The sequence below is a fragment of the Neolamprologus multifasciatus genome, chromosome 8 (assembly GCF_963576455.1).
Source record: "Neolamprologus multifasciatus chromosome 8, fNeoMul1.2, whole genome shotgun sequence".
In the NCBI taxonomy this organism is placed as follows: Eukaryota; Metazoa; Chordata; class Actinopteri; order Cichliformes; family Cichlidae; genus Neolamprologus; species Neolamprologus multifasciatus.
In genome coordinates, this window is record NC_140446.1 from 4,834,137 (window position 1) to 4,862,122 (window position 27,986).

At 41.4% G+C, this 27,986-nt stretch overlaps 1 protein-coding gene across 7 annotated transcripts; it reads right to left on the reverse strand.

Annotated features, from left to right (window-relative positions):
• Positions 1 to 1,177: 1,177 nt before the first annotated feature.
• On the reverse strand, positions 1,178 to 27,611 carry fbrs (fibrosin). 7 transcript variants are annotated; one of them, XM_085169346.1, is made up of 18 exons: positions 25,677 to 27,610; positions 22,507 to 22,674; positions 22,213 to 22,239; positions 20,438 to 20,467; positions 20,198 to 20,246; positions 18,217 to 18,541; positions 17,893 to 18,101; positions 15,790 to 16,025; positions 15,656 to 15,700; positions 15,441 to 15,548; positions 13,831 to 13,896; positions 13,641 to 13,682; positions 13,161 to 13,232; positions 12,927 to 13,065; positions 11,781 to 11,861; positions 11,577 to 11,660; positions 6,653 to 6,869; positions 1,178 to 4,119 (listed from the first exon to the last, which is right to left on the reverse strand). In XM_085169346.1, the coding sequence occupies exons 1-18, from the start codon at positions 25,977 to 25,979 to the stop codon at positions 2,574 to 2,576; spliced, it is 3,747 nt and encodes a 1,248-aa protein (XP_085025472.1). In that variant the 5' UTR covers positions 25,980 to 27,610; the 3' UTR covers positions 1,178 to 2,573. The 7 variants fall into 7 exon arrangements, with proteins under 7 accessions (XP_085025472.1, XP_085025470.1, XP_085025471.1 ...); XM_085169344.1 differs by having other exon boundaries at positions 15,790 to 16,028; XM_085169345.1 differs by having other exon boundaries at positions 15,790 to 16,028; positions 17,893 to 18,098; positions 25,677 to 27,609.
• Positions 27,612 to 27,986: the final 375 nt, after the last annotated feature.

The window sequence follows — 27,986 nt, forward strand, 5'->3', positions numbered from 1 at the left end:
CACTGATGGGTACCAGTGTTTCTGCAAATAACCTAAATTAAAAAGAGCCTGTTTTAATTATAAATATCAAAACCTCTTTTAATTTAATTTTTCCTAAGGTCCAGCTACACTTTTAAGTAGCAAAAATAAACAAACCTATCCTCTGTCTGAAATTCTTCATTTTCCTCCATGACTATTCATTTCTGGGCCTTTAAATTCATAGCTCAAGGGATTCAGGACTAAACATTTTTGCACATATATCCACGCTCGCCACCCCAACTGAAGTTCAGAGAAATTAAGATAATATACTGATTGTTTCCATGATTGCTCCATTAATAATGAATTGTTTAGTTCGGGGGTGTGTAAACCTGGACCATCTCCAGTGACTCCCTGTGGCTTTGACAAAAAGTATATAAAGATGAACAGTGGTTATTTTTTTTATATATTCATATTTTAAATGTGATTACTGTAAGTCACTAATTATATTTTCCTACTGAAAAAAGTATGTAGCCTGTATCCTTTTAAATAACAATCACTGGCTATTTTCTTTATTTTTTTTGTTACATACACCTGTTCTGACTGCTCGATAATGCAAATGTCTAATCAACCAATCACATGGCAGCAGCTCGATGCATTTGGGCATGTAGATATTGTGGCGACAGCCTGCTGAAGTTCAAACCAAGCATCAGAATGAAGGATTATTGACTGTGATGATGGACTGGTCTGAGCATTTCAGAAACTGGTGATCTCCTTGAAGTTTTTCCCCCACACAACCATCCCTTTAGACCATTCACTGTAAACCATAAAGAGCTGCACTGAGCAGCAGTTCTCTGGGTCAAAATGCCTTATTGATGGCAGACTGCTTCAAACTGATAGAAAGGCAACGGTAACATCAACAGGAAACAGGTTACAGTTCATTTAGGCTCACCAAAATTGGACAACAGAAAAATATCTCAACTCCTGCTGCAACATTCAGATGGTAGGATCAGAATTTGGCATAAAAACAAAAGCACGGAGCCAAGCTGTCTCGCTGTTCACCTGCTGATGGGGGTGTAACGGTGAAGGGGATAGTTATCTCGATTAACCTCTGCCACAAAGAAGCAGTTCTGAAGGTAAAACGGGGCGAGGTGGTTCCTACCTAACGAAGTGTACAGCAGGTGTATTTAAAGAGTCAGGACAAAAGACGCACACAACAGTGTAAACAACAATTCATTTAATAATTATTCTTTGTGGTCTCTAGGGGAGGGGTTCGAAAGGTATAAAACGGTCATATTAAAATAATCGACCCAGTCTTTTCCCTCTCAGGATACCCACTGCTAGTTGTCTTTTGACAGTCCTTATATGTTTTTTTTCCTTTTCAGTTCTTCAGCACACGTCCCACTTATCCGTGTATATAACTTACTTTTGTTGAAGAAACAACTCGACAGTTCAATGTACAAGGCTCCCATACTCCCAAATGGATATAACACACACAACCAGTGAAACACACAGGCAAACCTCTCTCTCTCTTAGCATTATAGTCACAGATGAGATCCTTGAAGAGGCCAGAGGTTGCGATGGATGCGGCTTTAATGTTCACAAGCACTGAAGAGTTTTCTGTGAAGCAGGCCTTTCTGCATGATTTGAAACATTACTACCCGGGGACAGAGTACTGGTTGATACCCAAAACAATGACAAATAACATAACAGTGAATATATTTATTATTATAGAAGATAATTAATGTTAAGAATAATAATTACAAAGGCAATTTCTCTAGACTACTATAATCTGGTCCTGCTCGTATATTCAAGAGGAGACTGGGAAACACTTACAGGAAGCTCTAAAGACACTGTGTTCACAGTGTAGCACAGTTCATTTCGCCATTCATCCTTTGAAAACCAACAAAGGAAAACAAAAAAGTTTTTTCAAAAAAAATGTCAAAATTGAAGCTGAGGGGTCTGAAGTTGGATTTTGGGGGGTAAAGCAGGAAACTGAGGTACGACGCTGAATGATCTTCGTGAAATGGTCTCATCGGGAATCTGTCTTTGCACAGTGACACACCAACAAAAACAGAAGAGAGGACCACTTTACCACTGTATTTCCAAAATAAACCCTCGCCCACAACACCTAAAAGCAGGGTTGATACATGTAGCGGAGAGCTTTGAAGTATCCCATAAATTAACCAAGCCGTGGACAAACAAACCCCTGGGCATTTATCCCCTCTGGAAGTCGTTTCCAAATCCACGTGGAAAAGGCTTGCTTAAAAAAAAAAGTATGGAAAATAATTCACCTGACAAATGAAAAAGCTGTCCTCTGCCTCTTCTGAAAACTTTCAGTATAAAATAAAAATACACCAAGGATGCACAGAAACCATGTACCTTTAAATTGCACTGATAGAACCATTGGGCTTATTCCACGCCTTGCTTTTTCCCCTTCCTACCATCACCTCCTTCCTTTTTTGTTTTTTTAAACATTGTTTGGAGGGGTGCGGGGGTGGTTTGGTTGTGTAATTGGAAGGTCGGGGTTTAGTAGTCTGCAAGAGGAAAAGGGGCAGGTTGAGAGCAGCACAGTGATCCTGACATTTCCCTTAATCTCCTCCAGTGTTGTCCCTGTACTATCTGGATTCTGCGTCTTTGTGGGCGCTGTACAGTGCCAGCTCACCTGGACCTGCGAGTCTAGAGCTGCGGGGGGGTGTGGCCGACCGATTGGTGACGGACGGAATGAGCGGAGGCGGCGCCCCCACCTGAAGAGGTCCCACCAAGCCCGCCGTGGTCTTTGCCAGGATACCGTTGGCCATGTGGGGTGGGATGAGCGGGGTGAGGCGGGAGTAGAAGCCCGGGTGGTGCTGGTGAGCACCAGAAGCTCCCGGAGGGAGAGAGTGGGCGAGAGGGTGAAGCTGATCCAGGTGAGGGGCAGTAGCAGCGTGAGAGGGGCTGGACAGGTGAGAGCCAGGAGGGAGATGCAGGTGCATTAAATTACGATAGTCTTCCCTAAAGATCTGGATCCGCTGCTCCTCGTCCATCAGCCCACCTCCTGGGGGTCCGAGCTGAGGATGGCGATCGAAGGGATGCGCCATGAGGCTGAAGTCGGGGCGAACAGCAGAGGAGGAGGCATTAGAGGTAGAAGGCTGTGGGTGGGGCACCACTGCTGCGGCTACAGCGGCCCTTTCTGCCTCAAAAAGGCGCTGATGCCGGAACAGCTGAGCCAGGTGATGTTCAGGTCGCAGGGCTAGGTGATGGTCTGACCGAAATGCTAAAGCCTCCCTACGATGCTGATGTTGCTGCTCCCTCCACGGGTCCCAAGGGAAGCTATGTGCGCCCTGCGATGGTCCTTGAGGTGGACCGTGGGGAAACCGTTCACCACCAGGACCGACTACCAACCCTCCAGGACCCACTGCGCCCCCCAGATATGCTTCAATGGTTCTTGTGCGTTCCAGCAGGGACATCTGTTGGTGCGAAGGTGGGTTTGGAGTAGGTGGTGGGAGAGGGACACCTGGAGTAGGAGTCAGAGATAAAGAGGAAGAAGAAGGGGTGCCAGAACTGGGGTGGTGAGGATGGCTGTTGGGGCGGTCAAAGCTGTGGCTGGGTGCTAGGGGGTGGTGGGAGATGGGGATGTGCTCCGGCTCCTCCTTCCGCTCCTGTTTCACTTGAATTTGCATGGAAGGTTTGGACTGGGGCGTCGAGGTCCGATCAGGCTTCTTGGTCTGAGACATTGAAGAAACAGAAGAGGAAGCAGTGGAGGAAGAGGGAAGGCTACCGTCTCTTTGGGAGTGCGAGGGCTCGTTGTGGGAGTTATGCGGTGTGGAAGCCACTGAGCGGGGGTACAGGTCCAAGGGAGATTGGGCTGAGCGGTTAGAAGGTGGGGGAGGAGTGAGCACAGAAGATGAGGAAGACCGCGGCCTGTCCCTGTCTGTTACTAAAGAAGAAGATCCGAGAGGAGGCCCCCTTGAAGACGCAGACAGCACTGGCCTCTTCTCCACATCTCTGTCTCTATCGCGGTCTCTGTCTCTATTTAAGCTGCGTGTCAGGTCCTCAATAGGTCCAATGGTCCCCCCCAGGGTGCTGCTGTGGCCATTGATGTGTGAGACTGGGGTGCTGCTGCGGGGCTTATAGGAAGGACCGACTGGAGATATCCTCACAGGTGGGCCGTACAGCATGTCTCTGCAAAACAAAAAGCATACAAAGTTCAGGGCATGCTAGCTGGAAGATATTTAAACATTCAAGCTCCTGATATTTGTATTTTTAATATTAAAACTGGAGGCCTGAAGTAGTAGAGCTCAATACCTGCCACACCAGTTTTCCTCATAGATTACAATTTTATTCAGTTTCCAGTTCTGTGAACGTTACACTGCAGCAAGTTTGAACTGAATGAACTGTCTCTAATTTTTGATTCTTTTATTCTAGTGGAGGGAGACACAAGATTGGAAAAAAGTCCAGAAAATACACATTCAACAAAAGTATAGATTGTTTAATAAGTATTTAATCCTCAAGCAAAATATGACTTAGTACTTGGTGAAGAAACCCTTGTTGACAAGCACAGTTCTTGTAGTTTGTCACCAGGTCTGCACACATCTCAAGAGGAATTCTGGACCACTGCTCTTTACAGAAACTGAATCCAATAGGTGTCTTGGCTGCTGCCTGAAGCTTCTACTCCCTCCACAGTTTTTCTATAAGACTGAGGTCTGGAGACTGGCTAGGCCACTCCATGACCTTAATGTGCTTCTTCTTTGGCTGCCTTGGTGGTACGTTTTGGGCCATTGTCATTCTGGAAAACCCATTTTCAGTCCAGCTGAGGGAAGGAGGTTCTCGTCCAAGAATTTACAGTACATGGGTCCAATCATTGGCCACTAAGTGAGGTGAAATCGTTGCATACCCTTAGCACAAAAAACAGCCCTAAAGCATAATGTTTCCACCTCCGTGCTCAACTGTGGGGATGGTGCTTTTTGGGTCATGGTGTAGTGTGTTACCAATGGTGTTCTTGCCAACTGGTCCCAACTGCTTTCAGATCATTAACAAGCTCCTCCCGTGCAGTTTTGGGCTGCAAACGTATTTTATGTTTCTGCCATTGCTGAATAATCGCACCAACAGCTCCCACCTTCCCACCAAGCTTCTTGCAGGTCTATAAGCTTTCTCTGACATCTCTTGACAGCACTATTTTCTCACCAAAATAGTGTAATGGAAGAATTGAACGTGTGGACACGTGTGCTTTATACATAACAAGATGAGGGCAGGAGTATCTGTAATTGATTGACTGGGATTACAATCTATGTGAGCCAGTATTCTGCTTGAGTAGCTGGAGATCAAATACTTTTTTCACTCAATGACATGCAAGTCAATTTGTAATTTTTATGTAGTGTTTTTTCTGGAGTTTTGGTCAAGTTTCTGTCTCTCTCCGCTAAAATGAAACGACCATAAAAATTAGAAGCTGCTTATTTCTTTATGAGTGAGCGAACATACAAATTCAGCAGGTGATCTATAATTATTTCCCTCCCCTGCACCTGCTGGTAACGGTTTACACTTTTCTCGAGGTAAATAACTTGTCTAACACAATAAGAGAGACTCCCTTCCCACAACCTCAGCTGTTAAAGGGCGCTGTGTTCACCACTGTTAGAATAAACAGCTGTCTGTCTGTGGTTTTAATGCAAGCTCAAACGTGTTCAGTAATTTAGTAAATTCACACAGTTTTTCCTCTGTTCCCTTCTCTGCCTGCAACGACTCACGGTCAAGCATACAGATATTTTTTTTAAAAAGTAGTTTAAATAAACGCAGCATTGAAATGTATTAAACCTCTGTGGATCTCCTGGTGAGTCAATATATGCAACTAACTTGACTCAGGGTATCTGCTGTACTGTTTGTTGTTTGGTTGGTTTTTAGAGGCAAATATTTGTGGGTTTCCAACATGACTGTATTCATGCATGTAAAATAAAACAACTGAATGAATCTTTTAGCCATCGTCAAAGACTTAATTGTGCATTTGTATCTTATGTCATAGGCATGTGTTTGGGTTTGTGAGTGAAAGCCAAGCAAAACAAGCAGGACACCATGGAACAGGGAAGTCCAACATATGACCCACCATCCAATTGTGCCCAGTGGATAGCTTTGAAAACAAAGGAGAGATAACTTTTTGTACTTGCACTGCACTGATCCCCCTGAGGCATCTTACTGCAAGTCTTACAGCCTCCTTACCATCAAAGGCATTACCTACAGACTACTATACCCAACAGGGGTAACACAGTTAAGCCCAGCAGCTGTCCAATCTTTGTAATGCTTCATTGTGGAATAAAATCCTTTTAGTCTGGCCCGGAGTGATTATTTTTGCATTCTATTTGCAGAGACGAGATTAACACTAAATAATGCCACACAATACAGAAAAAATGTATTGTTTTATTTATAAATAAGCCTTAAAGGCTTAAGTTAAAGACAAATGAACTTTTAGTTTCATGAAGTCGACGAACCAACCTTGCCATCAAGTAAATGATGTAAGAACAGATACAAAGACTTGTAGATGGCTGGTAGTTTACTTAAAGAGTGAAAGACTCTCAGGAACACCTCCAAGGTGACAACCCCTAATAAGCGCCAAATACCTGAGACTCCCCATCAGAGAAGTCCAGCTGCCTTAACTCAAGCAGTTAAGATTCCCAGGACCTGGATGACTTAGAACCTACACTGACTTAAAACCAGTTTAATTTCATACCTGTCCTTTTCATCCTTGATGTGAGGGATGTCTCTTCTCTCGCCTTCCTTCACTCGTTCCCTCTCGTCCCTCTTATCTGCTCCTTTAGCCCAGCTGGGTCCGGCGGAGAATCCAGGCGGGCCACCATGGAGACGGTTCCAGGGATCATGATGGTTTGGGGTAGACAAGCCCCCGACTACACTGGCTGGTGAGTCTTTAGGACCAAAGACTGAGCCGGCTGCAAATGAAACACATTTTTTTGATGTTAGAAAACATTACAGGTTAACGTAAAGGCAAATCTTCACCTTTGACTTTCACATTAAAAATTTGATAATCTACTGCTTGTAAAAACACATGCTTTACACCAAGTATTATTGTTAGCATCTAATATTATTTTAGAAAGCAGCAGTTCAAACTGAAAGCAGTAAAAACACCTCTCAGTAACAAGTCGAGTTATTTAACGCTTAACTTCCTTCAACACCCTCTTCTGCAGCACATACAAAGGAAATCTTCAAAAGAAATTGAACCTTGCTAAACAATCAAACCTCTTGTAACCCTTTAATTGATATAGTTTAGTACTGGGTACTTAGATTAACTCGCCCAGCTTTGTCTAGTTGATCAAACACAACTAAACAATGGGACGACCTCCCAGCAAACCCTGATTGTTTTCCAATTGGACAGAAATCCATACGTTCATGGTGGACTTGACTTTCTGGTTACTCAAATTAATGCAGCCAACCTTTTACTTGCATATCAGTGACAAAGCCCAGCACAGCATGTCTCTGTGACAATGACTGCTGAGCTGTAGCTGTGCTATGAGACAGGAAAGAAAAGCATTAAGAGGGGAGAAAAGCATCAGGTGATGACAAACGCCTCGGCCCGAGCTCGAAGACAAGTTTACCCTGCTCAGAAGCAAAAGGATGGCTCAGGGTTTAAACCTGTACCAGTAATGAAAGTAAAAACATAGGGCTGGGGATGTAATCTCTAAACCAACCAAATAATATCCAAATAGTCTGCTATCTAAAGCTGATAAGATGGATTTTCAGTTAAATTCTTACTTAAAGCCAGGGTAGGTTTTGTTTCATTGGATAAAATGTCCAGAAAATCTTTTTTTAATTATTTTAATTCACATTGTCTGAGAGGGAACAAGGCTCCTGCACCTCCTCTGGACCATGACGGTACACTTTGGCCAAGCAGGACAGGAAGAATATAAACTAGAGGAAGTTGTGTGAACTTTCCCTCTCCAACCTTGTAGCCAGAAGTCAGCAGTGACTCAGCTGTAGCACATGTAAAGCTTAGTCTTATGCCTAGTCTCAGCAAGCTTTTTTTTCCTTTTACATTTTCTACAGCTTCAATAATAGATGTGGTAAAATCTAATAGATATGAGAGTGTTCAGTAATATTAATTGGCCTTCCTGCAGCCAAATCCACACAATATATGGGTTGAGTCAGTTAGCCAGTCACCGTGCGTCTCTCTACAGTCTGTTTGGACGCTTACAATAAAGTTTAATCAAAAACAGATGCTGAAAAAAGTTTGTGCATCTCTGAAGCTATAGTCAACTTAATTTAGGGCATTTCTAAATGGATCTTTCTTCAAAGTTTACCTTAATTTATCTGACTTTACTTTATACTAACAATCTTTACATTTTGCACAAATAATGAGCCTAAATTTAAGTTAAATACCAAACTATGACCTTTGAGTGTTAAAAATTCAAACCTGGTCAACACTCAAAGCTGTACTGACAGACAGTAGTAATGAGAGGCTGGGTTACAGGAGCTCAGGTCCCCCAAATTATACCGACTGGCTTCAGGGAAGGTAACAGGTACCATCATAAATCTCTCTTATGAGTGTGTCAGGCTATGCTGAATGTTTATCAGCCACCTCCTCGGTTTCTGTTTTTACTGAAGCTAACGGCTAGCCCAACACCCACACCACAGGAGCAGATAGACTGTTAAATGTAAATATAAAAGAAGTAGCAGCTGCAGATCAAATCGATCAGTAAAACTTTAGGCAGGGGAGGCCACCTCAGGTTAGAAAACGCGAGCTTATATGCATGAAAACACAATTATGACATAAAGAGAAGCTTCCAATCAGAGTGAAGCAGCAGTTGTGCAAATCAACAAGTCTAAACCATCTCCTCCTCCTTTCATCATCATCATCTCACTAGCACAGTAAATTGCCCCAACACACCCAGACAGATGTTTTTACAATTTAAAGATTAAATTAATCTTACGTGTTGCAGTAAGTGGTGGCACGACAACGCCACATTTCAAAATCAAAGCTCAAAATGTGACTCAAGTGTCAACACTGCACAGCTGATCTACTGTCAGTTACTGTAGGCTCTACTTTACGATATAAAGCGCCTTGAGGCGACTGATGTTGTGATTTGGCGCTGTATTAAATAAAACTGAATTGAATTAAAACTGGCCACACATACCAAGCAACCACGACCGTGCCACATGTAGTTAAAGCAAAGAGGTCTTTGTTAAGTTGTCTGGGCGTTAACCTGATATTTTTAGATTTTTGATAGACCAAAAGTATTTATGCTTGAGCAAATTAAAGCCCATTACACACAAAAAATGGATAAAAGTATAAATAAATAATACTTCTGGTTATTTTCCTCAGAGGAAAGATGCCAAGCATCTTGGGTCGTTCTCAGTTTTTTGGGTTTTTTGTTTGTTTTGTTTTTTTTAATATATACACACATACAGGGGGAAAAATCCAGTAGTATAATTAAGTTGAATTTGTTGGGATAAAAAAAAAGAAGTTTTTTTTGTTTTGTTTTTTTTTTTAAATTGGAGTTTCACTTATTTCAGAATAAAATACTTTTTTTTGTTTATTAAACAGTCAGAAATAAGGAAATACAGAAACATCTGTAAGTAAGGTTAAAAAAAACCACTCAGTTCTTTAAAGTAAAAGTAATTTTAATATCTTATTTTATACTATAATTAGTTCATATTTTTGTTTAAATCTGTGCTTGTTTTACTTCATTGTATTTATTTTGATTCCAGATTTGTTTATTATTACCATAATATATATAATACAGGTGTTTTATTGTATTCCATTTTATTGATCTTTATATAATTTTAATCCTTATTTAAGCCATTTTGTTAAGCTTGTTACAATTTCATTAGAATTTTTTCCCCATATTCTGATAGCACAAGGTTAGAATAATAAGACCTAACAGCATTAACAGCATTCAGACCAGTCGTGCTTTCATTTGCAGTCGGCCCTCATCAGGCCAGTTTTCAGCCTGAAAGGCTCTAAGCAACATTACAGATCAATGTGACTGATAGAATTGCAATGATGTGACTTTTTCTCAAACTACAATTGTCCTATAGTGCTTCACATCCTTCAACGGGAGACCTCCAGACTCCTCGATCATGTGACTTTACCTCTAGCTGTCATCAAGTATCGTGACAGCCCCTCGCTGCGCTACATGAGTGAAGACTAGCTTTGGTCTGTCCTTAAACTAAACAATTAAGATGTTTCTTTGGCAATTAAATTAAATCATCACAGACTCCAAAAACTCAGTCACCCAGGTGGAAACACTCCACACACCATTAAGAAAGCTCACGCACTGAAGCAGGACTTAAAGGATCAGTTTGGATATTTAAATACCTGTTTTAACACACATGTCACACATATGTTGAATTGCTGCTGACTATAATTATTCCACCTGTCTACATGAGCCATTAAATGTGAGACTTCACTATAAAACACGAGGGGGCAAAATCCACATGAATTTCCAAGTTTATCTTCAGTAGTTTGAGATAGCCAACCAGATATTTGACAGTTTGCTTCCCCAAGCAGCATTTCCCTGTCGAGGCACAGAGCTGAGCTACTCCCTGATAATTTCATCAGGTTATCAGCGCACAGTACCTGTTGTACAACAGCCAGGGAGAAGACATCCAATTCATTATATTCATCTGACTGCTGAAGTGTTGTTCGAGGTTTGCACAAACTGTGGATTTTGAACCTTTAGGAAAAGATCACCTACTGGTCTGTGTGGTGTAATGGAACGATTACAGTGACCAAAACGCAGCTCAGAACAGTTTAGCTCAAGAACTTATTTAAGAGGCCAACATGTTGTCAAAGGAATCCAAGAAAAGCAACACCAACGCTCATCGAGTTAGTGTTTTTGTTTGTTAGGTTTTAGACTATTACTGAGCATCGGTTAAACCAACACCACCATTAGTGAGGTGGAGCCCAGCTGTATGTCAATGTTATAAAGGTTCAAGTGGTGTCAACAGTGAGCCACGAGAGGTCAATGAAATCCAGCAAAACTATTACTAGTGACGGGAGGAGGGCAGGTCCCAACGCTTAACTTTGAGGTGAGTGACTAACGGGACAATGAATAGGAGTGAAGAATATTCCTGATTGACGTGAGGGGTGGTGAATACATTCCGGGTTACCTATGTAGTTAGAGACTAAAATGTCTGCTAGTAGCCAAGCTACAAAGCGGTGTGTGATGAGCTTTGTGTTCGGGGGTTTTAGTTTGCTAAGAGAATTATAAATAAACGCTCCTTTGGTCTTGTTGGGGTTTTAAGGTTGATCTGACTGGATAGACTTCCTTTTTTATTCAATACAACCTGAAACATGACCTGAAAGGACCGTTTTCCCTCATAGACAATGGCAAGGCTTCTATTGGCCCGTGAGAAAATGTTAACTGTTGTTGTAATGTTGTTAGACCAAGCGTGAACCATCCAAACAACACTTTCCCCACACTACAAGGACACCGAGCTGTGGTTCAGTTTTATCTGGACTGAGCCAAACTGTGGAGCAGAGGCACTTTTACACCTTTAATTTTGATTTGGAAGTAAGAACTAAGAAGCCCACACAACATCCGTGTGACATGTGAGGGCTACATTCAGGTAGATTTGAAAGACTCTGAACTGATCCTTTAAGCTTTGCACATCAGGCGTAGAGATGCTGAGAAACTGACCCAGTGTTGGACTCCCAAGTCCTCCAAAGGCACCAGAACCCAGAGCTCCCAGCGGGGTGAAGGACGGCGATCGGCCATACAGATCTAAAACACAACCATTAAAAACGGTTTTACAACAACAAGCTAAAATCCTGGTTTCATCAACTAAACATTTATAAAAAACGTTACTGTTCATCAAATCTTTCAAGTTTGAACTGATTTTACCCAAGTGTGGAGTCGGTGCGAGGAAAGAGGAGTGTGGCGCTGATGGAGAGATGAAAGGAGCCGAGGGTGGATTGACTGGACCTGAGGGAAAGAGATAATAAAACAAAACAAAAAATATGTCAAGAATATTCAAATCAAGCTCAACATGCTACTCACACACCAAACAGCAAAGCTACAGAAGGACACCGATGTGAAACCGATCACATCTTTGGCCCTGATTCGCTGATAAGTTTGAAAACGTATTCTTAAACTGACCACAGAATCACCACCATCATCCTAAAGCTCACTTTTTTGGTCCCAGTTATAACATTTAAAGCAACAACTACTAATAACACAACTACAAAAAAGACAAAACCTTAAAAAAAAAAAAAAAACTAAACTGAAATGAGGAAACTCATCTCAAACTGAATTTAAAAAAAAACAACAACAACAAACTTTTGATTGCTGCTCTGGTTGCAAACAGTGACGTCATTCATTTAACATTTTATATGGAATACTTTTAATATAACTGTATTATCAATAAGGAATATAACATTGATATTATCTAGGAAAACTAGTAAACTTTGCTTTATTCATTTTAAATAATTAAATCCACCAAGCTTTGATTGTTGTTTTCATTGTAAATCTTTTGAGGGGTTTTTCTTGATTTGTTTTTTTCCTCTCCAGTGTCCGTTGTCTTGGACTTATCACCACTGTTTGTGTTTTTTGCCATCTTGTGCAATTCTAGAGCAGCACTTGCAGATGTTGCACATACTTTGTTGACTAGCTTCAAATCCATTAAACACCAATACAGCTGCAATAGCAAACAAGTTGTACTATTAGCAGTATTTACTTAGGGATGTGACGGCTGGGATTTATAATTTTTACTTATGTAGTTTTAAATTTCTTGGCAGAATACGAGAAATTCATTTGTGAGGATACTGAAAAAGCCTGGATTTGTAAATGCAATGTTCACACGCTAGTCTAAAGCACAGATTTGTACTTGTTAACCATTAAATCCACAAAGAATTACGATTTTAAAGACACTGACAGCCTGAATCCTGTTTGTCTTGTTGTACATTATTTACAGCAACAATCTGTGCACAGACATAAATAAATAAATTACATTTTACCAGCTGGGACACCGAAACATTAAAAGGCATGCACCTGCAGCTGAGAACAGACTGGGAGGTCTGGTCAGGTCATGAGCAGGAGGTAAGGGCATTGGGCCCAGTCCGCCGGCTCCAGAAAAACGGGCCAGCGGGTCACTGCGGAAGTCCAGTTTGTGAGGATCAGCCTGCATGAGCTGAATGAGGGGCAGAAGAGTTAAACCTCATACTGTCATCTTTGCATAGCGGCAATTAAATCTCTCCCCACATGATGTCAGTAAGAGACACTCACCTTTACTTTTCTCTGATGGTTGTGGATCATGTAGGCCACCTGAACATGCATAGCACACCATTTTCCTGGTTTCTGCACAGCACAAAAACGACACTGTGTTATTCTACAAATCTTGAATCTACAACTTTAAAGCCTTTGTACACAGAGGCAGATCCTGCAGTTCAAGAATAGCTTTTCTAACCTCCATACAAGGTTGAGGTTTTGCAGCAGGAGATAGAGTTAAAATCTGGGGCCCAGCTCAAGTTTGGTTATGTATATATTTTTAAAAAGGAAAGGCGGTGAAAAGAATAACCGCATACATCACAGCATAATTTCTACGTCTGAAAAATCTAACCGAGTGTGCAAGAGCAGAAAATAGACCAGTAGCAGTCAAGATTACAAGTGAGATTAGTGCAAAGAGTGCGTGAAGATGTGAGACAGTGATGCAGACTAAAGAACTGAAAGGAGCAGAGGGATTCAAAAACATCTGTTTCTGCTTACATTTGTGATTTTCAATGTTGATGTCCCAAAGTGTTCAGTAAGCTACAAGAGAAGAGAAGTGTAAAACCACTTTTAATCTGCACATCTTGCTCTTTCTCAGGAGTAGTTTCTGCTGTAGTGACTGTGCTGCAGCACATCCTAGCCTATACTGCAAATTTGCCATCGTGAGAGTAAAGCGCAGTGTCCTTACCCTGGGGTCTTTGGGCTGCAGGTGGGAAGGCACAACCCCAAATCGTTGTATATCAGGACCCGTTCCCTGAGGGACAAAGAGGCTGTCACTGACACGGCTCAAACACGTGAGCCACAGCCTACACCAGGCGTCATTCTTTGCTTTCTTAGCGCTACGATTAATGTATTTTTACTCTAGCTAATGCAGCCAGGTCAAACCCAAGAGACACTGCAAGAGCCTTAGGAAGTCACAGTTAACTAAAGCACCCATGCTGTTAGATGAGTGCTGCTCATTCGACTAGCCTCTAGTCATACCTGTCAACATTTAGATTTGAAAATCCAGGATTTGATGTGACAGATAAAAACGCACTGATGCAGAATAGGAACGTGCCACTTTAAATATTTTTGCACTCTGGTCTGGTCTGCCTTTTCAGCTGCTTAATTTGGTAGAAAAATTGGCTGCAAATGTTTTTTTTTCTACATCTAGTTTTATTTGAAATATAGTTCAAAACCAAAATTGTTTGAGTGGCTGAGAGACAAATTCACAGTGCACTGGATTTACTTCATTAACACCACCTGGACGTCCTTGGTAAGGTTCAAATTAAGTTGGCAATGGTTGCAAAAAGCACGTTAAGCTCAACAGGCAACAAATACACATAATTTACATGTAAACAGATGAAAATGACCAAAAAACAGGCTTCAGGCATTCCTGATTAAATTAGCAAAATGTCAATCAACATTATTAAAAACAAAGGCACTTAAATTTAATTACTTCATAACAAAAATTTGAATTTCTTGCTTTACAGGAAATCTGCCTGCACCTCTACGCTATGACAAAACATCCTTTTGCAATTCGTTTTAGCGGTTGTACCACCACCAGCTTCAAATGGGGAGATGAAGCTGCCGTTTCCCTGCTGGGACGTGGCACACATCAAACACGTCGCACATATGGGTCAACAGTGAACTAGTTTATTCAGCATCCAACTCTTCTGCCTGCGCAGAGGTTAGCTGCACATGTGCCGTTTTAATCAGGTTATGGGTTCCCAGGTTGCACTGAAAGTGTTGAATTCTATCAAACAAATTCTGTCAAATAAAACACATAAGGACTCAGTCACACACTTGGGACCTATCGGTGACGCTCTGGCTGCAAAAATGTGCATCTGGCCAGTGGTTGCTGGAGATTTCTGGGTGATCCTGGTCAAAAAGAGGGCGAATCACCAAAAACCTGGCACCTGTAAATTGTACAGTTGACGCCAAATTGTTTGCACTTGCTTTCAAGCAACTCTCCAAACCGTAGGGCATCACTCACACAGACCTCTAGGGCTCAGTCACACCAGTTCTAAGGCAAACGGATGCATTTATTATAGTTATTCCAACTTGAGTGTGATAGGTTACTGGTCGAAATTAGTGGAGTTTCTGGGAGAAACAACAAAACGAGGAAGCTTAAAATATAAGCTTCCTTGTTTAAACCTGGGAAAAACTGGATTGTTGGCAAATATGCCTCTAGTGCTTGTGACACTGTGACATTGTCATCGCAGGGAGCTCAAATAAATCGTGATGTGGAAGTTATCGCCTGAAAAAAACAAAACAAAAACATCATGCTAACACAAAGACAAGGAGAGTTTTCCTCACCTTTGGCTGAAATGCCCCTTGCAATGAGCTGAAATGCCCAGGAGGAGGAGGAGGAGGAGGAGGAATCTGGATACCCTGCACTGAGGGCGGCGTGTACGTTGGGTAGATCTGGCACAAACACAAACACACCTTAGTGGCCGGTACACAACTTTCAAAATACGCCTACAGTTTTCATTCCCGTTTCCATGCCCTGACAGCTATTCTCAGATACTCACAGTGTGTCGGTACAGCCCGTCCATCTTGCCTGGGTACTTATCGAACTAAAAAGACAAAAACAGTTGAGATGGGTCAACACATTCCAGCTGCAGTGGAGTTTAAAACAGGAGTAAAACAGCAGAGTCTCTCTCACCATCGGAGACGCCGTAGCTGGGGTCAGGAAGGGCGTGAAGTGTTGATGCGTGTGCGTGTGTTGGTGCTGGTGGTTGTGCTGATGGAACTGGAACGCCATCGCCGGGATGCTCGTCTGGTTCTGAGACGTCCGGCTCGATGAGCCCTGCGTGGAGCTTGGCGCTGCTGGGCCTCCTGGAGTGGAGCGGCCCGCCGGGTTATTTTCAGCCCCGGGGACACTGCGTCTGCCCTCACGCTCTGCTGGAATAACGAGTCAGTAATTAGTGGATAAAACAAAGAAAATAAATTAAAGAACATAAAATTCTGTTTACACTGGCGGTCAAGTTCAGAAATTCAAACAAATGCTTAAAAGGGATGTGTGGAGGTAAATCTTCTGATCTGTGAATATTTTGTTTATCAAGCACCAAATTATTCATTACCTGCTTCTTCAGGGAGTCTTAACTAGCAGAAGAACTCTAACTACACCACCACAAATGCATCTGGCGCAGGTAGCCCTTATTCTGCTCTGTAGCTGCTTGCAAGTTCAGCATAGACGCACACCAACCAGTCATCCACAAGTTCAAGCTCTAATCAAGCTTATTTAGACTTCTGCCTTGAATCTATGCGGCGCCTACGACGTAGCTGACTCTTAAGGGTCTTTTGCGTGAGCTTGTGCATCAAGATGTAAATTAATCAGAATTTAAGACACTAAATTTCTTCAGTTTCAGTGGACTAAACGTCATAAGCTTATAGTAGACTAAATATAAAGTTTATTCAGTTAATATAAAGTGTAAAAGTTTGCTGTGTTTTTAACAGTGAGAATTCCTCCATAGAGTTTCTAAAGTCTTATTTTCCTCAGCATCAAATACAAAATGTGTCCATGTGTCATTTTGTTGCATTTTCGTGAGAAACAGGGAGCATTGGGTGCTAGTTGAAAAGATTTCCTGAGGGCAGCTCAAATGTACACGTCTAACCTTACCACACAAGCAGATTACTTCTGATTGGATCTCATCTCTCTGCCACATTTCGTGTTGCATTTCGTGTTTTCGTGCCATCATCGTTTTTGTTCTCCTGCCTCGGTTTTTATTTACTTATTTGTCTTGTTGATGTCAGGGGAAAAAAAAGGTTGTTGATAAAAACTATGGGTGGAAATAAACACTTGTTACAGCCCAGGTTTTCTCAAGGGTTTGCACTTATATCACAGAGTGGACAAGATCGTTCTTTGTGGAAGCAGCTAATAGATATTGATGAAAGCTGCAACAGCAGTTGCCCTTACGAATGGTCGGGCACACCAAGAGTGGCAAAAAAAAATTCAAAATATGCAGGCGTGCACCAGGCTTTGGTGTTATGTTACTACTAATTTTTACCAGGCTGAGACAAGTGTGCAAGTGGGTCAGTCTTTACTGTCATTTGAATTCTATATCAAGGCAGGAGTTCGGAGAGATTATAAGAGGGGGAGATACTGAAACAACAGCTTTGGGGGGAAAACAAAACCCTCTAATCATTCTGCTTCCTGTTTTGACTTCTTCTATTCCTGTGTCAGTACTGAAGTTGAGGTTTTCTCTGAGTTGTGACACCCATCGTTTAGGAAAGGACTGCCAGGTCTGTATAAATGGTTACAGAGCTGTGAGAACAATGATAATTGGTGTGCACCACAACCAACACAGTGGCCATAAACAAAGCTGAAAACATGAGAACCAAAGGATGGCTCAACTTTCAAAATAAGAGCTGGTTGCTCATGATTTTCTTTTGCCAGATGAAAAGAAAAATAAATCCTAAAATTGTTGCCAAATACTCATCATGGTTAATAAACCAGGTGTGTGTGTGGGAAACACAAACTAAGGGTAATCTCACAGATACATGAACAAAAGAGTTACAACTACTGAAGTGATACTTACATGCAACTTCTACTTTATGCAACACATGCTGTGCTTATGAGACCCGATCTCAGTTCATCAATACACAACTTCCTCAACACCCCAGACAAACCCAGACAACCGCCTGGGGAAGTCTGGGTTTGGTTTATTTTTGCAACACATTAGTCATCACATTCCCATAAACAACTGAAACGGTGAAATGAAGCATTTCTGTTTTGCTGTACCAGCTTCTGTCGGGTGAGCTGTACCTTGCAGCAGAGGTGGAGGCGGAGGAAGGCCAGGTGAGGATGTGAACAATGCTCCAGAGCTGGTTCGGGATGGGGGTCGGAGAGGCCCTGAGGATCCTGAGCCCCTTGAGAAGGGCAGAGAAACACTGGCGGAAGGAGGTGGGGGAAGAATGGAAGATGAGGAAGTCCCGACAGATGAAGCAGACGGTTGAGGCTTGACTGGGGTGCTGCTGCCGCCGAGAAAACACAAACGCAAAACACAACAGTTGAGCCAAAGAGCTGTAGAAGACGACATCAGAGGGATGAAAGAAGAAATTGAACTTCAGTTTTCAGTATGTTTCATACCTGTTGTAGATGGATTGAGTTCGAGGGGGCAAAGAGGGCTTGGGTTTGGAGAGCGGGGGGCTGCTGTTGTGGCGGCTGCCGTTGACTGGGCTGGACCGGGGCACCGTGACCGGGGAGTGGGAAGGCAGGCCGGGGAAGAACGGGGAAGAGGTAGAAGAAGAAACCGGCTCAGGGAAGTGTGGCTCCAGGTTTTTCTCCTGACTTCGCTCCAGCCCAGACACCCGTGGAGTCACCATTAACCGTGAGACGCCACCAAAGCGCACCGGCAGAGACGGGCAGCTTTTGCCCACAGATGAGCCCATGTTTGAAGGGGCGGGATCGACAACTGAGAAAAGAGAAAAACAGTCAGCAATTTCTCAACTCCTGCAGGAAGGACAAAGGTCTTCCAAAGCAAAATAACCTCAGAACAGCCAAAACCGGCTTGACCACTTGAGTGTGATTAAACCCAAAGTTAAAAAATCTGGACGCAACAATCCGATGTTCCAACCTGATTAAATACTTTTTTCCTGCAAACTAACTGGCATCTCAATGTTTTAGCCTCATGTTCCTTAGAAGTCAAAGACAGAGTGGTACACAGTTTTTAATAACCTAATCAATTAACCATAAAAACATGGACCTGGATCTGAGTATGCAGCAGAAAAAAAGATGATCAGCCGTCTGCCACAGGCGGGTAAATGTTTGAAACTATGACTGTTTGAAACAGTCATATATTAAAAATCTTTGCTGCGTTTCTAACAACACTTCGGTGCCATTTATGGGAACATCTTTGGGAGATGGCGTTTGTCCTGTTTGCTGTGTTGATGGACACTGTTATGTCCAAGTTTCGTCAAGTTAATTTAACAAAACTGGTTAAAAACATAACTGTTTTCTTTAATTCCTGTCCAGAACAAGAATTAGCATGGTGTCTCTGCCGAAATAAGTCATGTCATGAAACTAAACATCAAGTATAAGTTATGACAAAATGATTTTTTAAAATCATATTTTACTAGTGGTTGCAGAAATGCAGTTTATTATATCCTGATGACCATTTAAATTAAAGTTAATTTAAATAAGGCATCTAAATAAATGTACAGAAGGGCTGCCAGGGTGGCTGAACTTGTTTCTAGAAGGACTTTGGATGCTCCCCTTTCTACCTGTGACTGTGATAGTGGGAGTGGAGGAGTCTGATCAGGACCATTAAGCTTCTGAAAGGTTTGCAAAGCATTCAAATTTATGTTTATAATTGTTTTCATAATTGTTCCTTTGATGAATACATTAATAAATACATCCAACAAAACTGAATAACCACTGATGGGTTTATCCATCCATCCATTTTATATCACTTTTCCAGGTCCGGATCAGAGTCTCAGTCTAACAGTCTAAGACAGGCCCAGACCTCCTCACCCAGCCAGCTCCTCCACTTCTTCTGGTGGGGGATGAGAAGGCGTTTTCTGGGTCTCCTCCACAGCAGGCATGCGTAAAACGCCTCATTTAGGAGGTGTTGTCTGAGTCAGGTACCCAAACCACCTTAAGCAGCTCCTTTTAATGCAGAGTAGCAGTGGCTCTTTGTCTTCTTTAGTTTGTATTTAAGATGCTATTTTCTTATCTTAATGAAATAAACTGAGGTAAATGAAACAAAAGCCAGTGGGTTCTATTTTAAATCTAACAATACTTTTGCTGAAAATTAAAAGAAGTCTCAGACAGTGACGATACCATCTTCTATACCCTCTCCAGGTCTCCAAAATATTTTTCTAACGTTTCCTTCCACCTCATGTTTCCGTATGCAGCACATGTCTGTATTCTCTCATTTCATTATCTGCAGATTTTAATCAGCTCCACTTTGTGTAATAACAAAAAGAACGAAAACAATTGAGCCTGTTTAACTCGTTTTCTGTTAACATCTTAGTTTAGCCCTGTGGGAGCCCACTGACTGACGCATCAGTTCAGCGTTTCCTGAATGTAAAGCAGCAGGAAAGAAATGGCAATAGTAAATTTCTCAAACCTTTCCTAGTGCTGACTGTGAACACTGGATCCATGTCATTGTCGGAGGCCTACACAGGAAAACAAGAGGAGGATTTTATTAGAACGAGTCTCCATTTTAATCAACACACATTTTTTTTTTAAGATTACAACTGAAGAGAACATGACTGTGGTAGGATCCCTCTAATAATAATAATAATAATTTTATCTACACAACCAAACATGGAAACTCTTGATAAGAATATTGGTAAACAACACACACCTTGTCTCCCGTGTCACTCTCTGTGTCACACTGAAAGAGGAAAATAAGGCAGAAGAAAATATTTATGTTTATTAGAATACGTCAGCCAATGAATGTAAGCCAACTTCATCACAACAGTGTTTCCCCACAGAATTATATTTTAAAATATTAACCTAGTGGGGTTTATTCTATTCTTTTGCTTATTAATATTTTGCCTTGATTCCTCATATTTTAGATTTATTTGTTTTATTTCCCACCATGTTTCCGCTTTTACATTTTCCAATTCATTTACCGTGTTTTCAAATTAACTTTTTAAATCACAGTGACATGACTCGAAAAGTAAACTATATCTGTGGGACACACATTTTCTTAAATAAATTAGATTATGTACACGTTGTGATAATAAACTGCCTCTCGTCCCACAGATGGACTCCAGCTTCACTTTCAAGCCAAACTCCAAAGTCTTGTTATCTCAGGATAAAGACACTAATCATTCTAAATGACAATTCTTCTTATTTTGGCTGCTGCTTTTAAAGGTTGCCACAGCAGATTATCTGCCTCCATCCACCCCTTGAATCCTCCTGTCACACCAACCCTCTGTGTGTGTCCCCTCCTTTACATGCTCTTCCTCTTTTCCTCCTGCCTAGTATATCCACTATCCCTCCTCTGCACATATCCAAACCACCTCAGCTTCACCTCTCTAACTTTGGTTTCCAAACTGCTCAACCTAAACTGTCCCTCGGAAATACTCGTTTCTAATCCTGTCCATCCTGGTCACTCTTAGCATCTTCAGCTCTGCCTGTTGTACTTCTGTTATAGTGTCATATCATAACAGGTGTCCAAAGAAAACAAACATTTAAAGTCCTTTCTGCCTTTCTCGTAATACAGGGACAGGAGCTAGAGTTGGGGCTGTCACAGATGATGATTTAGACATCAGAGGGATTAAAATGAGAGCAAGCAGGATTGTCCTCATGTAAATCAATCATCCCATTCTCTCAGCGCAAGTCTATTTTTGGCTGCTCCCCTATTCACAAGGGACCCCCCCGAGCAGGTAGCTCTGCATGTTTTTAACACTGAATGGCCTTCCCAATGCAACCCAGAAGGGATTTATATCTACTTTAGTAGATCAATAAATCTAAACCCTTTTTTTCTGGGGAAATGCCTCCAGTTATATCTCAAGTTTGAGTTTTAACAAGCTCAACTATTTAGACTGATCTTAACAGGAAGAGATTAGATCAATCTAATGGAAACTAAAACCTGCTGGGCATGCTTTGCAACACATCAGTGGACACAGTCTGCACATCCACGTATGCCTGTGTGCATGCAAGCAGAAATACATGGATTCCAACTTTTTTTTTCTTTGCTTTTTCCATTTATATTTTTACTTCACTATTTCTTCCATCAAGTATTATTGTAATAGTTTCAGAAATTTTAAATTCTTTTGTCTCCTTATTACCATGTGGACCAATGATTTTTAAGTCTATGACATACAGATAATGTTTGCTATGAATGATAAAATGGATATTTTCATAACATTTAATATGTTCTGTGTTCTAAATAAAGCGCAGCCTTTTCCTTTACAGCAGTGCACTCATGGACAGAGTAGAGAAAGATTGTTATGTCGGATTATTTAAACAAATGTTATGATTATGACACTGTTAATACGCTAAGAAATAAAAGTGTGCAATTTAAGTAATGGCAGGCTATACTGTGTAGCGCTTCATGTCTAGTAAATGAGGCATGCCCAAATAAAGTCTGTGTGGGAAACACTGGACATTAGCAGAAAAGAAACTTACAATATAGCCAGTCTCCAAAGGTTGCCCCTGGGGGGTGAAAAAAAGGAATAAAATAAGCTTCAGTGAGTTTCAGTTAGCTCTAAACCTTTCATGGATGTGATTAATCACTCTGGACTGCCTGGATGATGGGTGTTGTCAAAATTCGTGCAAGAGCGTGAATGTGAACCTGTTTTACAAGGTCATTTTCTCAATAGCAGGATATACAGGTGATTACCGCTACAGAAGTATAAACATGGTGTGTTTGATTAGGAATTGTCTCAGTGACATCTAACATGGTAGTAAAGTCAGTTTCACCTCTATCTTTCTTCTCTTATTTCTACTATTATTCCAGTAGCTGCTGGGCGGGGCTCCTTCCTCCGGCTCTGACAGCGGTCCTCCGCCGTTCTCCTCCGGCCCTCTCTTCCCCTTGTTCCTCCTTCCCAGCATATCAGTTCGCTGACTGGGCTTCAAAGAACAGTCCATCTGATCAGGAGGAGAAAAAAATGTGGATTTAAATGTGGATAAATAAGCTTTAATGTGTAAGCCTGAGGCCAAAGACCCAAAGGCAAGCTACAGGCTTATTAGTCCTAATTTTTGCTGTTTATAAAAATAGAAAAAAAAAAAAAGATGAGCCAGCATGAGGATATTACTGGAGCTGTTTGTGTGTGGACTCAATTATATTGCTTGTTTTGACAATATATTTAACTGAAGCATTGTACATGACCTCCCTTTCAAAGGGCGTCTTTTACCTGTGGTGTCCAGCTCACTCATACAGAGTTTTTACCAAAAATATAAGGTAATACTTTTTCCCTCTTTATTACATGCGACCCAATCATATTTAGGTATGCAGTCACCCCCCAACAGCACATTTTAAGCCAATAAAAACTTTAATATGCAATAAATAAATATGTATGAGATTTTTCTTGGCTCACAATAAGTCTTTGAGGAATAACTACAGGTAACAACCTTATTTGACTGAAATATTTGGACCATTTAATGAAGAAAAACGTCCAAATTGCTTGAGAAAAAGAAACTGATTGTTAAACTGGTTAAAAGAACTTAACGTGTCTTTAAGAGCAACCAAAATTTCTCTATAGATGAAAAATAAAACTGATATAACAACTTACAGTCTAAACAATTACTCAAGAGTTTAATCAATACCTTTCTGAGAAAAATCTACAGTAAGGAGTTTACATGGTTTCTCATTTTTCTGGCCATTTATCTTCCCTACTTATATACCCCCAGCAGTGAGAAGAAAAATCAGCGGAGCGGTGAGACGAGTAACGTATCTCCGCTACAAACAATCATTATTCAGCCTTGTCGCCTTTCTTTGACGAACTGCTGGAAAGTTTCACCCCTCAAGGCAACGACAAATTACAACAACAAAATTATTTAAACAGGGAAAAATGACTCTTTCAGTAAACTGCTGATAAATTTAACCAGTTGCTGGAATGTCACAAACAATATAAAGGTCAAAGAGAGTAATGGTGAAAAGGTTCAATGGAGCAAATCAATCAAATTACATTGAAAGTTGATGTTGATTTTGCTTTAAGTTGACAATTTTTTTTAAATCTTATTTGACAGAAATAACCATTTACAGACAGTCCTAAAATACAGGAAAATCTGCAGACTTCTGTTAAGTATGGTCCCACAGACTCTTTGCCTTAACTACATCCGGACCGATCACTATTAGTCACCACCAAAGGCACGTTTTTCAGAAGGCACGACTCTGATATGCAGGATATTTCTCGTCTTTCAGGAGTGACTGCAAAAAATAAGCATGACTGGTTCACCTACGCTTACCGCAAAAGCTATGCAGTATGTGATTTTCAGCTATTTGAAAAATAAAAATGCATTTTAAACTGGAGTCAATTGAACCCACTTATAAAAGTTTAGTTTATGCTGATTTTCCTTCACCCAAAAGAGCCACATTAAATATACATTTCCTTATACCTGAGATCTAAAAATTGCTAGTTTGTTGTTGTTTTTTTTTTAAACATTTGACTGGCATACAGCACTGTATGTCCCACATTTAAAACATTAACGAGTTTTATTTTATATTAGGCCCAACTTTTATTCAAGTTTAAATATACTTGTGTTTTCAATGGACAAAATTAAAAAGAAAACTAACATATTAGTTAGTTGATTAGTAAAGTTACACAAACTATGTGCCTTAACTACAGACCAATCGTTATTAGTCACTTCCATGGGGTCATTTTGAGCAAAACTACTTAGATTACACTTAAAAAGGCAAATAAACTCAGCATGAATTGCAGGTAAATTCATGCAAACTAACACAGTCTGTTTGTCTAATTTGGAAAAGTCCCTTTTTAAAAATGTTTTACAGAAAAACTACAGACAGGATATGGTTTCTTTTTTTCTTTTTTTTTTAACAAAAGGGACTTACGACGTTTCATTGGTATAGAGCAGTAAATTTTTTGGCAGGTCTCTTTCCTTTTTCTCTGTTAGCAGTTTCAGATACTTCATGGGTCCATTTGACTGTAAAATGAAGTTACCTAGAAGAACAGCGCAGCTGTATGTGTGTGAATGGGCAGTTTTACTGCGGGACCTATTGGCAAATAATTTGCTTCCTCAAACTGATGCAGATGTAAGACGCACGCAAATGACATCAGCACAAAGGCAGATTAAACTACTATCAAAGATTATCCACAAATTACCACATGCCAACATCTTGTAAATAATTAAACGTAAAATGTACTTTTTTTGCTACATACAAAAAATTGGTCTTCACCCAAAGGGCCAAAGCAGTACAGTTTTTTTGTAAGTTGGGTTTAACTTGATCTACCTTTGGCACATGCTTTTTATCACATAGGGAAAAATCAGGAAACACATACACTTTTTATGACTATATGGGAATCAGTCATGCTTATGCGTGTAGTCACCCATCAAAGGCCTAATTTTGAGCCAGAAAACCCATCAAATACATATCAGGGACTGTTCTTCTCAAAATGGGCATTTTGGGGTGACTTGGGGCCAGAGAGTCAGTATTATCTGCATTTACTGGTTTATTTAACTCCTTTAGAATCAAAACTGGATTCAATATGAGGTACTGACATCGATATGCGTCCTGACTTTAAATCTTGAGTGTCTGAAGAAAAGCTTTGTGACAGCACAAACTCAGAAAATAGTTAAACGATCTTTTCTTAATGTATTTCTTGTTCTTGCTTTATCTACAAAGCTCATCAACACCTCTAAAAATTAGATCATGAATAATTGAGGCCTCTCCAGGAGCCATCAGATGATTGGGGAGTGGATTGCTGTCACGCTTTAGGGGCTCAATCTGCAGCCCTTCACACCCTTGGATGATTTAATTTACAAAGATGAGAATTAAAGCAACCACCTACGAGGATGGTGATTATTTAATAAATTAGAGGAAAGGAGGGTGCCAAATCCCCACCGAACACTAGTACACATGAATGACAGCTGATAGTGGGGTGTAAAAAACACCAAATTATGACAATCACCTCCAGAGCCTCCAAGCTGATGAAGCTCGCAATAGCGAAGCCATCAATGATTTCTTCCTCGCAGGACACAGACTCCCTCTTCCTCCGGCGTGGAGGCCTGTGTCTGCCAAACCCTGGTCGGCACTCTCTCCCACCGGGACCCAGCACGCTGTTGGTCCCACATGCCTCCCGATCGGAGCCCGAGGACAGGGATGTGGCCCGCTCCTCGGCCAGATCCACTCGCCTCCTCCGCCGCTCCCTGTCGCGCTGGGAACGGGATCGCCGGCTCTGCCTGAATCCGGTGTTTCGGCTCGGGCCCTCCATGTTCAAATGCCACCTCCTTTTCGCAACTTAGGTGAGATTCCCAAAGGCACTTTTTTACGCAAGTCCCGGCCCGGTTGAAGGTACCGAACCGCGAATAAAAACACCACCACACAGGCCCTCTCCGAGAACCTCTGTTAAAATGGCGTTAATGGAAACCAGTGGCTATTATTTACCGTCCTCTGACAGCAGTATGCTGCTGGCATCAGTGCCGTTCTCTCGGCGAAATGTTAGTGTCATTTCTGAAATCTGAAAACAAACTTACATCCACATGGGAATTCAAAACATCGGCGACATTAACGCGAATGTCAGGACATCGCTGATTGTGTCTCGTTGACGGCTAACGTTAGCTAGCGTGCTAGCTAGCAGGAAATCCAAGCGATAACCACACAAGTTGTAAACATGTAAACAATAAAACACAAGTCTGGCTGTGTTACACCCAAAGCAGGGCGAGATTGCCTCCGCAGGAGTAACAGATTGAAAATAATGCTGTTTTCGGCACAGATTAAATCAACAAACTGTTTGTGATTTCCTTAATTTCTGCACACGCTGACAAAATTAGTAGCAAATTTATTAGCTAGTTAGCCAGGCCTGATAACGACTATTACGAGACTTTGCATATTACTGTGAAACTGAACGTCTTAATACTGACAGTTACTCTAATTTACGCCTTACGGGGAATAAAAAGAGCTGTCTGCTTTACTTTAAATAGTAAATGGCTGCTGTTAGCGAACGTCAGTTAGCCTATACGCGGCTAATTCAATTTATAATAATATAAGCCCGACAAACTAAGAATACAACTTTATTCTTAAAACATTTCTGTAAACACTGATGAGCCGGGCTGTGGAGTGTGAATATAACTAATAATCAGCAGCCAAGAGGGCAAAATCTTCTCCTGTCGGGTTGTTGATGGCCGATAGTGGTAGCTGAGTCGCATCAAAAGAAAGACGTAACATTAGCATGGATGCTAGTCAGCGTTAGCCAATCCAGCTGTTAGCAACAACCAACTATCTCTAATTTTTTTTAAGAGGAAGCAGGAAGAATACGGAAGCGGGTTTTTATTCTACGAATCATCCACGAAATAATATCCCTCTCCTTCACATAAAACTGTTGAGTCGTTCCACCCCCATCATAAAGGAAAAAACCGAGGCCCAAGCATCAAAGCCTCGGGGTCGATTTCCATAAACGAGGGTGTCGGCCGAGCCCCGTTGGGCTGGGCAGCTCCTTCATGCAGCCTCTGTAATCCAATGTTTAGGAGAAGCTTGACCAATTGCCGTCGTTTCCGGCCACCGAATTCTTTTTTTCCCTCGCTAAATCCAGTGTGTAGGTTATAAAGAAAGAAACAGATCGGTTCCACTGCTGCCTCTTCGAGAGTTTGTACTGAACTGAAGATTTATCGCGAAAACCAGGGAGACACAACCCTTGTCAACCGTGCAGTGCATTGTGTGCTCCGCTCTTCTTCCTCAGTCATCAGGCAGGCTGATTGGTACCTCCGCTGGTACTGCTACTCCGCTACTGCCACCCTATGGAGACCGAGATGTCCTGTCAGGTTTTTAGTTTTCATAAAGAAGCTCCACACCCAGAAGATTTTTAAAGAGCCAAATTATAATATATAATATTTCTTTCAATGTCTACAACATAACATTTTTGCAAATAAAGAGAAAAAAAGCGTCTTCTAAGGACAGCGCGAAAACAGTAAAAATAAAACAGGAAAAATAGCCACCTCTTTCCTATTGGTGGAAACGGCAACACGTGGGTTTCGTATGATTAGGAAGAAGGGGAGGTTTTGGGTGTGATGGCGGGTGTCGCCTATGAATTTGGACACCCTCATAGTGAATTTTTTATTTTTTGGGGGGCGGGGGTAAGATTTTTTTTTTTTTAGATATTAGAGTTAGGTGTAAACTGTCTCCAGGTGGAAAACCAGAGAAGTGAAAGACCTCCTGTTTTCAGGCCTGCAGGGGTTATCCCTGTGGTTTTCTCCTCTGTCTTTGTACTGGCAAAAATAATTTC